The sequence below is a fragment of the Neomonachus schauinslandi genome, chromosome 3 (assembly GCF_002201575.2).
Source record: "Neomonachus schauinslandi chromosome 3, ASM220157v2, whole genome shotgun sequence".
NCBI classification, from domain to species: domain Eukaryota; kingdom Metazoa; phylum Chordata; class Mammalia; order Carnivora; family Phocidae; genus Neomonachus; species Neomonachus schauinslandi.
The window spans coordinates 74326094-74339548 of record NC_058405.1 but is presented as its reverse complement, the minus strand read 5'-3'; the positions used below and the strand labels follow the sequence as shown (position 1 = coordinate 74339548).

Genomic DNA, 13455 nt, shown 5'->3' with positions numbered 1-13455 from the left:
CCTCAGCGGGGGCTCTGCTTCTCCCTCTGCCTCTGCCCACCCCACCCTCTGCCCTGGTTGTGCTCTCTCTTGCTTTCTCTCTCACGTAAATAAATAAAATCATAAAAAGAACACAGGCTTTCAGATCCCAACCCAGCCGCTGACTTTGGGTAACCTTGAGTAAGTAATCCAGATGTTCTCAGTTTTCTCACTTGTAGAAGTGGATGATGGCAAGGATTAAATGAAAGGACGTACGCTAAGGCAGAGCTAGCCTGCTGTCGCGTTTAAGAGATGTTACCACTTCTTTCCGCTTTTATTATCATTACCCTCATTAAAATTTCTAGTAGCATTCGTAGTACACAGTAAGCACTTCTTAAGTGTTGGTGGTGGCGCTAGTGATGACTGTAATCATAAGAGCTTGATCGTGCTTATCATGCCAGCTTTTATACTAAGCATGAAACCTACATTGTTTCCTTTGATCATTATGGTAACTCTGTGAGGTAAGGGTTGTCACTGTCATTTCAGAGATGCTCAGAGAGGTTAAATAACTTTCATGTGTTCACCTGCCGAGCTGGGGGTAGACCCAGGACACGGGCTTAGAGCTGACAGCCAGGGCTGCTCCGTTGCCTGCTTGTCAATCCCATCATGTGGCATCATCAGTTTCTTTGCAGAAAGACCGCTTGGGAAATCCTGTACCACCTCCCTGCTTGTTCTAATCATATTGCCAGCTCACCTGGGTCTCTGTGTGGGAAGGACACCGAAAACTTGACCAATTAGAGTTATTTACCTACTGAAAGAAGAAAAGGAGATCTTACTAAACTAGTAAGGTTCCCAGAGGCTGCTATGACCTTTCAGAAATGAGATCTTAACTCTTTGCTTTAGTTAAGGAGAGGTCCCATCTACCAAACCATGGAAACTAAACAAGGAAATCAAGGAAAGACATCTCTGGGGGTTGATGTTTGTTCCGGCATCTTTTTCTCCCCATCCAGATGGGGAGAGTGCATCCCTCTTGGCTCTAGAATGTGTTTGCACACTAAGGTACTAGCATCCTTAGAATGAAGCAGAGCAGTGCTGGGACCTTCGCTATTGAAACCAAGAAAATTGCTGTGCTTCTTTGTTTCTTGATGTTATCATTGTGGTTGGTTTTTGTAGTGACTGTAATTTCATGTGCCCACTCTTTTTAAAATCTTTAAAATCTTTTTAAAATTTAAAAATATTTTGCTAAGGTTGGCAGAATTTAGCATTATATGATTTATTGAATATGCCTTGAAAGAGGAAAGTAGTAAATTATGGTTAATCAGTTATCATGTTTGTCTTGGGAGCTAATAATAAGAGAGAGAGGTGCAGGAATGGGAATAACAATGTAACAGATCAAAATCACAGGACTGTAAACTCGATCACTGTTTTTTCCCTTTGTGGTCTTTTTAAAATTGAGAATACCATTCTTCTGACATTTCTATAATTATAAACTTTTGTATATAACTTGCTGCAGAAAATGATTCATTAAAGGGCATAAAAATATTTAATAACAAAGAAAAGGATTCTACGCCACCTTTTCTTGTCCTATTCATTTTTATTCTTTAGTCATACATGTGCTGGGAGGCTTCTGTTGAAGAAACTAGCATGTCAATTAGCTTTGAATTTCTTAGTATATATATAAGTTCACGTATAAACATCTCAAGCAAATTAATTATTACTTATCAGATAGTTACAAAACAGCTTAAAAGGGGGATTACTGCTATGGAAAACAATGAACTGCACTACATAGAAATAAGACCCAGCTTAATGTTATTTACTGGCAATACTTCTGACCTTAGCTGATATTAAAAGATTGGGGGTTTTTGTCATTTTCATTCTAAAGCCAAGTACATGGCACAAGACTTTTTAATTGTTACTGCCTTGAAATAAATGCCATTGCAAACCTCAGCCTCACTGGCTTGGGGTAGAGCCAACTCTTAGAAACACCTGACTCTCATTTCTCGCTCGTTCTTCTTTTGCAGCGTTCCAATCCACATGCTGCCTATCCCAACCCTGGACCAAGCACATCACAGCCACAGAGCAGCATGGGATACTCAACTACCTCCCAGCAGCCTCCACAGTACTCGCATCAGACACACCGGTACTGAGCTGCGCTGGAATGTTGTCAATGCACTGTTGCTAGCGCTGCAGGACTGACGGTGCAGCTCTCTGCGGGAACCTGGTATGGGCCATGGGAATGTACTGTACACCCACATCCTCAGACTGTCCAGTAGCCAAGTTCCACCACTTTTCACAGACCGGGGTAGTGGCTTCCAAGTTGTACCTGTTTTGGAGTTAGACTTGAAAGAAAGTGCTAGCACAGTTTGTGTTGTGGATTTGCTACTTCCATAGTTTACTTGACATGGTTCAGACTGACCAATGCATTTTTTTCAGTGACAGTCTGTAGCAGTTGAAGCTGTGAAATGTGCTAGGGGCAAGCATTTGTCGTTGTATGTGGTGAATTCTTTCAGTGTAACAACATTATCTGACCAATAGTACACACACACACACAAAAGTTTAACTGGTACTTGAAACATACAGTATATGTTAACTCAACAAAATAACCAAGACTCAAAGTGAGATTATTTTGGTACACCTTTCATTTTAGTGTCTTATCAGTGGGTTGATTCATTTTCTACATTAATCAGTGTTTTTTGACCAAGACTATTGCTTGGGTTTTTTTGAAAGTACAAAAGCCACATAGTTTTTCCAGAAAGGTTTCAAAACTCCCAAAGATTAATTTCCAGCTTATAAGTTTGTTTTTGTTTTCAATCTATGACTTGACTGGTATTAAAGCTGCTATTTGATAGTAATTAAATATGTTGTCATTGATATAAACCTGTTTGGTTCAGCAAACAAACTGAAATGATTGTCATAGACAGTGTTTTATTTTTCCTGTTGGTGTTGCTGATTAGTGAGCATGCTTTAAGATGAAAAAAGCATGAATGATAACTTCCTCTGAAAGGTGCGGCATCCGATTCAGATATTTTGTCCTGATTTTAAAGCTGGTTGGTGTAGTGCTATTAAAATTTTGTTCAGTTAATTTTACTTTTTAAAACTTGTTCGCACGTTGTTTAGGGTGCCCTTACTTCAGCAAAGGAGAAGGAGTAGGAGAGCCTTAGAATTTTTGAGGAAAAAAAAAAACCTATAACATACAATGTACTGTATCAAACTATTTTACATGAATGACACAAGTATTCTGAATTTAAAAAAAAATTGAACATTGTTAAAAACAAGGTGTTATGTAATAAATTTATTTTTCATAAATCAAAATATGAAGTCGGCTCTACTTTTATATACACAGAAGTGTTTTATTTTAAAGCATGCCTTAACAAGTGGCCTCTAAATAAATCTCTTCAGTTGTTTTCCTTAATAGTGTCTATATATTCAGCCTCCAGAGTAGAGTGGAGTATAATGACTTATGATTTAGATATGGATTCTTTGCTCTGTTGCACTTAGCACTATAATAGAAGATGTCGACTAGACACCTTTCTAATTGAAAGAATTATGATGAGCCTTCCATTTCTAGAATAAGGCCTAATTCTGTGTTAGGCTGGGAACAATTTGTTTTAGCCCAAATAATTATTTTTCCTCCCTCCTTCAGCACAAAACACAGAAGATTAAAAAAGCTAACATAGTTTTTTTCTTAAAAAGTCAGCTCATTCCTATAAAAACATTCTAAAACATTTGAAGAACTGAGGAATTCCAATCCTGATAGGCCTGACTATAGCAGTAAGTATAATTCAGGAGCCGAATCTGCATTTCCATGTTCTGTCTCCCCACCACAGCTCCTCCACACAGTGTGAAGATCTGATCCTAGAGCTCCGTCCTCAGCACCTTCAGGAGCTCCCCTCTGGCCACAGACTGAGTCAGTCTTACCTAACCATGTCTTCTTGTTTCCCTTCACTCAAATTGTCTTCTATTTTTCCTCCCTGCCTTTGATGCAGTGGCTTCCAACCTTCGTGGGCATGAAAATCATCTGCAGTTTGTTTTCTCTGGGTCTAGTCCCAGAGGTTGGTTCAGGGGAATGGGGAGGGACATGGAATCTTCATTTTTAACAAGCTCCTCAGTTGGTTCTGATGTGGGAATCTGAGGAAAACACAGAAGAACACCTCCAAGCTGGTCTAAAGATTGAGCAAACAGTAGCAGTTCAGTCAGTGGCTTGGAGAGAGGGCTGCCCTGTTGACAACCCACCTTCTGCATAAATTTCAGAAAGCAAAACCCATTATAGCAAGTTCTACTGTAAATGTTGGAAACTCCTAGGGCTCAGTTCTCAGGTTTTTAAATTTCTTTATCAACCTCCGTTCTCGGAGTGATCCTGTCCAGTCTTGAGGAGTTCAACATGTTGGTGACTATTAAATTTATATATCCAGATTATTTCATATACAGTTCCAGATTCATATATTTAATTGCATCTGTGACACATAGACAAATAACATACCCAGACACATACCAACCATCATCCTCTAGTGCATTCCTCGCCTTATTTCTCTACATTGCACCCATCACATATTTTTGACCACTTTCTGTCTCTTCCTGTAGAATGGAAGCTCCGTGGAAGGAGCCCTATTCCATCTCAGCCTCTCCTCTTTCCACTTGCCCCCAGGTAATCTCACCAGGCTCAGGACTTGGGTAGGATGATGGTTCCCAGATTTCCTATCCAGACCTACCTGCTGTATCTGACTCATTACTGCAGATGGTCTCTAGACTGAAGACATCCAAAGCAGACTATCCAGACCTCCCTGCTGTATCTGACTCATTACTGCAGATGGTCTCTAGACTGAAGACATCCAAAGCAGACTCCTGGCTCCACCATCCACCCTGCTCCTTTTACAGACTTAACCATCTCAGTGATTAGGAACCCCCTCCCTCCGAGTCATCCAAGCCACACAGAAACCTTGGCACCATCCCCTCACACACACTATATCCATTCCATATGCAAATCTTGGGTGCTTCCCCTTTCTATCCCCAATCAAACTGCCCTCACCACCTTTACTGAGCCACCCTGTGCCAAACCACAGCCACCTCTTCCCTAGACTCTTACACAAGCTTCCTGCCTGTTTCCACCCTAAACTCCCTCAGCCTTCTCCACACACACACACACACACACACACACACACAGCAGCCTGAGTGACGATTTTAACACAGCTCATGGCCCTCCTCTGCTCTCATCCCTCCAGTGCTTCTGGCTCAGTGAAAGCCAGCGGGTCCCTGCACATTCATGGTGGCCTCCTATTTCTTATGACTATCTTCTGTCACCCCTCATGTGCTTCACTCCAGAGGCACTGCTGTCCTTCACTGTTCCTCGAGCCTGCCAAGCACCTGTTGTCTCACGACTCTTAGGCTCTATTCTGTCTGCATCTGCCTTCCGCTCTCCCCAGCTAGTTCTGGGCTCACTCCCTCACTTATTCAGGTCTGCTCAGATCTTTTCTTAGAGAGCCTTATCCTTTCCACTCTGAAATAGCAGCCTGTTCTCCACCTCCCCACTCCCTATCCCCTTCACCTTGCTTCACCTTCCCTCCTAGCACTGACCCCACTGACTTACACTTGCTTGCTGTTTCTCCCCACCCTACCCGAAGATAAACTCCACAAAGGCAGCCTTTTTTCAATGAGATGTAATTGACATGTAACATTGTGTTTGTTTGAGGGGTAAGAGACTTGATTGGATATACTCAGGTAAGGCAACAGGATTACCACCACAGTTAGCTAACACATCTAGGCAGGCTTTTTATGAACTACAATAATCCCAGCAACTGGAAGAGTGCCTGGGGGTACACAGTAGTGCTTACAAGTATTTACTGAGTGAATGAATGAGTGCATAAGTGACTTTGTGTTTGGGTTTCAAATAGTATCTCAAACCCAGCATATCCAAAAGAGAACTTTTAATCTTCTCTCCCTAGCCACCATCTAGCTTCCTAACTGGTGCCTGGCTCCCACTCATGCTTCCACTCACACCATTCTGTAGCCTGCCTTCCACATAGCAGTGATCCTTTCTCTTCAGAACAGTGATTAGTACTCGGCATTTTTATACATACATGTTTTTTTGTTTGTTTGTGTATTTGTTTGTTGTCTGTCTCCCCCTTGGGGGTAAGGACTTTGTCATCCTTTTAAAGCATAAACTAGAATGGTCATTGTACATGCTCTTAATCCTTCAATGGCTTCCCATCACACTTAGAATAAAGTCAGAATTTCTCAACATTGTCTAAAATAATCCAGTTTGTTAGCTTCCTCACCATTCTCATTTACTCTCTCTCTCTCCCCATCGATTACTCTACTCCAATTACTTTAGACTCTTCGTTTTCCTTGCTATGCTTTCACTTAGGATTATACCCTCCATGTTGTTGAAATGGCAAGATTTCATTCCTTTTTATAGCTGAGTAATATTCCAGTGTGTGTGTGTGTGTGTGTGTGTGTGTGTGTGTGACGTCTTTATCCATTCATTTATCCGTGGGCACTTGGGCTGCTTCCATAGTTTGGCTATTGTAAATAATGCTGCAGTAAAAGTGTATGTGTCTTTTCAAATTAGTGTTTTCCTATTCTTTGGGTAAATACCCAGTAGTGAAATTGCTGAGTCATATGGTAATTCTATTTTTTTTTTGAGGAACCTCCATACTGTTTTCCACAGTGGCTGCACCAGTTTGCATTCCCACCAACAGTGTAGGAGGGTTTCTTTTCCTCCGCATCCTTGTCAACACTTGTTTCTTGTATTTTTAATTTTAGCCATTCTGACAGGTGTAAAGTGATATCCCATTGTGGTTTTGGTTTGCATTTCCGTGATGATGAGTGATGTTAAACCCCTTTTCATGTGTCTGTTGGCCATCTGGATATCTTCTTTGGAAACATGTCTATTCATGTCTTCCGCCCATTTTTTAATTGGGTTATTTGTTTTGGGGGTATTGAGTTGTAACTGTTCTTTATATATTTTGGACACTAGCCCTTTTTTTTGGATATGTCATTTGCAAGTATATTTTCCCATCCTGTAGGTTGCCCTTAGTTTTGCTAATTGTTTCCTTTTTATTTTGACGTAGTCCCAATAGTTCATTTTTGTTTTTGTATTCCTTGCCTCAGGAGACATACCTAGAAAAATGTTGCTACAGCTGATGTCAGAGAAATTACTGCCTGTGTTCTCTTCTAGGACTTTTATGGTTTCAGGTCTCACATTTAGGTCTTTAATCCATTTTGAGTTTATTTTTGTAGATAGTGTAAGAAAGTGATCCAGTTTCACTCTTTTGCATATAGCTGTCCAGTTTTCCCAACATCATTTGTTAAAGAGACTGCCTTTTCATACTGCATATTCTTGCCTCCTTTGTCAAAGATTAATTGCCCATATAAGCATGGGTTTATTTCTGGGGTCTCTATTCTGTTCCATTGAACTGTGTGTCTGGTTTTGTGCTAGTACTATACTGTCTTGATTAGTACAGCTTTGTAGTATATCTTAAAATCTGGGATTGTGATACCTCCATTTTTTCTTCTTTTTCAAGATTGCTTTGGCTATTTGGGGTCTTTTGTGGTTCCAGACAAATTTTAGGGTTATTCTAGTTCTATGAAAAATGCTGTTGGTGTTTTGATAGGGATTGCGTTAACTCTGTAGATTGCTTTGGGTAGTATGCACATTTTAACAATAGTGGTTCTTTCAATCCATGAGGGAATGTCTTTCCATATATTTGTGTCTTCAGTTTCTTTCATCAGTGTTTTATAGTTTCTGGAATACAGGTCTTTCACCTTGTTGGTTAAGTTTATTCCTAGGTATTTTATTCTTTTTGATGCAAATGTAAATGGGATTGTTTTCTTAATTTCTCTCCCTGCTACTTCATTATTAGTGTATAGAAATGCAGTGGATTTCTATATATTGATTTTGTATGCTGCAACCTTACGGAGTTCATTTATCAGTTCTAGTAGTTTTTTGATGGAGTTTTAAGGTTTTTTTATATATATTGTATCGTGTCACCTGCAAATAGTGAAAGTTTACTTCTTCCTTACCAATTTAAATGTCTTTTATTTCTTTTTCTTGTCTGATTGCTGTGGCTAGGACTTCTAGTACTATGTGGAATACAAGTGGTGAGAGTAGACATCCTGTCTTATTCCTGATCTTAGGGGAAAAGCTCTCAGTTTTTCACCGTTGACTATGATGTTAGCTGGGGGTTTTTCATAGATGGCCTTTATTATGTTGAGGTATGTTCCCTCTAAACCTACTCTGTTGAGGGTTTTTACCATGAATGGATGTTATACTTTGTCAAATGCTTTTTTGCATCTATTAAAATGATCATGCAGTTTTTATCCTTTTTTTTCTTGTTAATGTAATGTATCACATTGATTGACTTGCAAATATTGAACCACCCATGCATACCAGGAATGAATTGCACTGGATTGTGGTGCATGATTTTTTTTAATGTATTGTTGGATTCAGTTTCCTAATATTTTGGAATAGTTTGAGAAAAATAGGTATTAACTCTTCTTTAAATGTTTGGTAGAATTCACCTGTGAAACCATCTTGGTCCTGGATTTTTGTTTCTTGAGAGTTTTTTGATTACTGATTCAATTTCATTGCTGGAAATCCCTCAAATTTTCTATTTTTTCCTGATTCAGTTCCAGGAGGTTATATGTTTTTGCAGGAGGATATTTGGTAGATATCAATAAACTTTTTCTAAAATTTATATGAAGAAGCAAAAGAACTAGAACCTAGAGGATACATTACCTGATTTTTAAGACTTAATCTAAACCTACAGTAATCAAGACATTGTGGTATTAGAGAAAGAATGGGCACATAAATCAATAGAACACAGAGTCCAGAAAGATACTGATACATATAAGGGCAATTGATTTTCCATGGAACTGTGAAAGCATTTTAGGAGAAAAAGGATAGTCTTTTCAGCAAATAGTGCTGGAGCAATTTGGTATCCTTATGCAAAAATTAACCAAACAATGCTTTGATTCATACCTTGCACGCATTTCAGAAATTAAGTCAAAACAGATCATAAACCTAAATCTAAGTATAAAGCCAAAAACTATAAAACCTGTCAAATAAAATATAGGAAAAACTTTATGACCTTGTGTTAGGCAAAAATTTCTTAGATATAATACCAGAAGCATGATGCATAAAAGATTGAAAAGTTAGACTTTATCACAATTAAGAACTTCCGCTTTTCAATAGACTATTAAGAGAATGGGAAAGACAAACACAGACTGGGAGAAGATATTTGCAAGTCACATGAAAACTTGTATCTAGAAACACAAAGAACCCTTAAAACTCAATAATAAAAAAGAAACCAATTTTCTTATGGGCAAAAGGTTTGAACAAACATTTCACCAAAGAAGATAAGCCGATGGCGGATCAGCTCCTGTAAAGATGCTTAACATCATTGCTAATTAGGGAAATGTAAATTAAAACCACAATGAGATACTACTACACACCTGTTAAAATGGTTAAAACTAAAAATAACTGAGCACCACATGCCAGTGAAGATGCACAGTAACTAGAACTCTCACATTGCTAGTGGGAATGCAAAATGACGCAGTCATTTTGGAAAAGGTTAACAGTTTCTTTTAAAATTAAACATACCCTTGGGCGCCTGGGTGGCTCAGTTGGTTAAGCGACTGCCTTCGGCTCAGGTCATGATCCTGGAGTCCCTGGATCGAGTCCCGCATCGGGCTCCCTGCTCAGCAGGGGGTCTGCTTCTCCCTCTGCCCTCTTCCCTCTCGTGCTCTCTCTCATTCTCTCTCTCTCAAATAAATAAATAAAATCTTTAAAAAAAAAAAAAAAGTTAAACATACCCTTGTCATATAATTCGACTATCCCAAGTGAAGCAAGAACATGTTCACACAAATCTGTACACAGATCTTTACAAGAGCTTTATTTGTAATTACTAAAAGCCAGAAACCTACCCAAACATTCTCCAAATGGTGAACAGATACCGTGAAATAGGGAATTTCCCATATAGTGAAGTAGGAAGTGCATTACTAATACACATGAATGAGTCGCAACGCACTCTGCTAAATGCAAGAAGTCAGACTCAGACTCCATACTGTGTGATCTCATTTCTCTGACATTCTGGAAAAGGCAAAATTATAAGAACAGAAATCACTAGTTGCCAGGTGCAGGAGGGAGAAGAGGGATTGACTGAAAAAGAACATGTGGGCATTTTTTTGGTGTTGAAACTCTTCTATATCCTGATGTTTGTCATGGCTACACAAATGTATGTGTCAAAACTCTCAGAACTGTTCAGGTAAATTTTAGTAGTTTTAAACTCCAGCATAGTAAACAACAAACAGAAGGAGGACAAAAGGACCAACAGTACCTAGTGCTGGCAAGGACAGGGAGCAACGGGAATTGTCACACCTTACTGGTAGGAATATACAGTAGAACAGCCACTTCAGAAAGCAATTTGACAGTTCCTTATAAAATTAAACATATATTTCCCATGGGACCCTCGCACTCTTGTGTATTTACCCCAGAGAAATGAAAACATGTCCACACAATGTTCAAAGCACTTTTATTTATTATAGCACCAAAATGGATGTCTACCAACAGATGAATAGGTAAACAAATTATAGTACATCCATGCTGTGGGACAGATCACTCAGCAATAATAATGGATATTCAGTAGAATCTTAATTGTAGTGATGGTTAGATGGGTATATGTATACATTTTTCAAAACTGGAACTGTACACTGTAAACTGGCAATTTGTATTGTATGTAAATGATGCCTTAAAGTCAGTTTGTTTAAAATCCAATAATTCAAGCATTTAGCACATGCCTAGCATGTAGGCATTCATTAAAGTTAGCTATTATTAGCATTCTCTCCATACGGAGATGTAATTTTTCTGAAGACTTACAATATGACCTAGTTCTCGCAGGTAAGTTGAACTTTCTGGGTCATTTCATGACCAGATGTTTCCTAGCCTTTCATGAATCAGCTTAGAGCAATTACATGAGCGCAAGCGGAATGCTTGACATAGTAATTCCAGGGCTGAAATATTTAAAGGTACCTCTGACTTCAATAGCTTTGATTAAGTTTTTTCTTTTTGAATTCTGTGAAGGTTAGGGGCTCCTGCTTTTCAAAAATGTCGCTGAACAATTAATTCTCCTCACAATATTCATCTCACCTGGACGGCTATGGATTTTCTCATAGCCTGAATGGGTTTTGAGGGAGCGATGGAGCTGAATTCACCTTTCCTGCGCATTGGGTCTGTGTTAGATAGGCTGTGAGGACTCGTTGCCAAACAGAACTGAAACAGACCACAATCCCTATCTTCAGATACTCACGGAACTTAGTTGAGGAGTCAGGATACGCACACAGGAAATACAGCAATGGGAGCCATTATTGGATCAAGCACGAAACGGAAGGTTAAGAACCATACTGTTTATCTTTTGAGAAGAGAAAAGAGTATGGTGCGAAAGATTTCAGGGGCGAGGAGGGGAAGGTATTGGTGCAAAGCATCAGAAAGAACATGGGTTTGGGATCAAAAGGCCTAGGGCTTGGTTCTGCCAGTTACTTCAGGTAAGGCCTCCGTGAAGTCGTTCTTTTCCAAGTTCCTGTAAACACTAAGAATTGTAGTCATAACTATGATGCTTTCAGTGAGTCACAGAAATGCTAAAAGGCTCTGTGTGGGGCAAGCTCAATCACTATTCAAAGTTGCATAATTAACTGTATTATCTCAACTGGACCCTAAAGTAACACGGACTGCCTACCACGTGCCAGGCACTATGTGAAGCATTTTACACATACTATTCCTCACAAAAATTTGAGGAGTTAAGTATTATTTTCCCCATTTTACAAATGAAAAAAAAAAAATGAGGTTTGGAGAGATTATGCCCTGCTCAAAGGCAATCAGCTATGTGGTAAAGTCAGATTACCTCAGCTTCCAGGCCCCAGAGAAAGGAATAAGTCTAGGATCGTCATACATGGTGAAGCAGCCACTCTGTTCAGAGCACAAAACGTGTCCTGGGCAGCACTTGCCAGACATGAAATTGGTAAGCTTGTGGCCTGCCAGTGACGGCTGTCCTGTGGACAAATAAAGTCATTTCTTAGGTGTGTTTTCTCATGTAAGTTACAAAATACAAAAAGAATTGTATCTTACCAGTTAACTGATAATGTCTGTTGAAAGCATACTCAACAGTGCTAGTGGATGTGAAAACTGAAGCCAGCTTACTGGGCCCTAAAATCGGCTTGGTTAATATGCAGTAATCGCTTTTCCAGTTGAGTTTCTTCATTGGTGGAAAATATGCTATTAATAGGCAAAAATAGACAACTCACAATTTTCTCTGATTTAATCAAAGGCTCCTCCCTCTTGTGCACCTTCAAAATCCTCTTGGTCCCCTTCTTCCAGTACCACACCGTTTTACTGTGAGCTTGTAGTGTAGACTGAAATCAGAAAGGGTGATGCCGTTTTTGTCATTCTTTCTCAGGACTGCATTGCTGCTTGGGGTCTTTTGTGGTTCCACACACATTACAGAATTGTCTTCTCTATTTATGTGAAAAATGTCACTGGAATTTTAATAGGGATTGCATTAAATCTGTAGATTGCTGGGGTAGTATGGACATTTTAACAATATTAATTCTTTCATCTAACCAACATGGGTTATCTTTCCATTTATTTGTGTCATCCTCAATTTCTTTCATTAGTATTGTAGTTTTCGATGTATAGGTCTTTCACTTCCTTGGTTAAATTTATTCCTGGGTATTTTATTCCCTTTGATGCAATTGTAGATGAGATTGCTTTTTAAATTTCTTAACCTGGTAAATTTTTTTTTTTTTATTGGATGCTGGATACTGTGAATTTTGCTTTGTTGGTTGCTAGATCTTGTTATATTTGTTTAATGTTGGGTTTTGTTTTGGCATACAATTAAATTAACTGGATCCTTTTGATGGTCGCTTTTTAGCTCATATGTCAGGTCCAGAACTGCCTAGGGCTAACTAAGTAGTGATAACTAAAGAAATGTCCTTCTGAGAATTCTGCCAGGTGCCCCAGCTACCGCTCTGATTGGTAGGAACATAGACTATCCTCAGTCCTGTGTGAGCTCCAGGAAGTAGTTTTCTCTGACCTCAGGTAATGTCCTCCCATGCATGCACAGATCAGTACTCAGCAAAAGATTTGAAGGGACTCCTCTACAGATCTCCCAAGCTCCCTCTTTCTCTGTACAGTCCCCCATTTCAATGCATTGTCCTGAAATTCTAGCCACCTTAGCTTCTATATAGTACAGCTTCTATCTGCTCAACACACCAAGACCAATGGACTTTATTTGGATTCCCTTTTCTTGTGTTGGAAACTGCTTTCAAGAAGTAAATTCATGCAAGAATAAAACTCACTTCGTTTCTCAGGGATCCCAGTACAGACTGTGCTGCCTATTATCTGATGTATGAAAAGCAATTTTTAAATATATTCGGTCCAATTTTTAAATTGTTTAAGGAGGAAGGGTAAATCTGGTCCTATTTTTCCATCATGGCTAGAAGTAGAAG

General features: G+C 39.2%; 1 protein-coding gene across 2 annotated transcripts in view; it reads left to right on the top strand.

Moving 5' to 3' along the window:
- CDK8 (cyclin dependent kinase 8) overlaps positions 1-3371 on the top strand; it is a 128418-nt gene extending 125047 nt beyond the window's left edge. For both annotated transcript variants that reach the window (XM_021678244.2, XM_021678243.2), the window contains exon 13: positions 1980-3371. In XM_021678244.2, the coding sequence (XP_021533919.1) occupies positions 1980-2105 (126 nt within the window). In that variant the 3' untranslated portion in view covers positions 2106-3371. The remainder of the gene's footprint in view (positions 1-1979) is intronic.
- The last annotated feature ends 10084 nt before the right edge of the window (positions 3372-13455 follow it).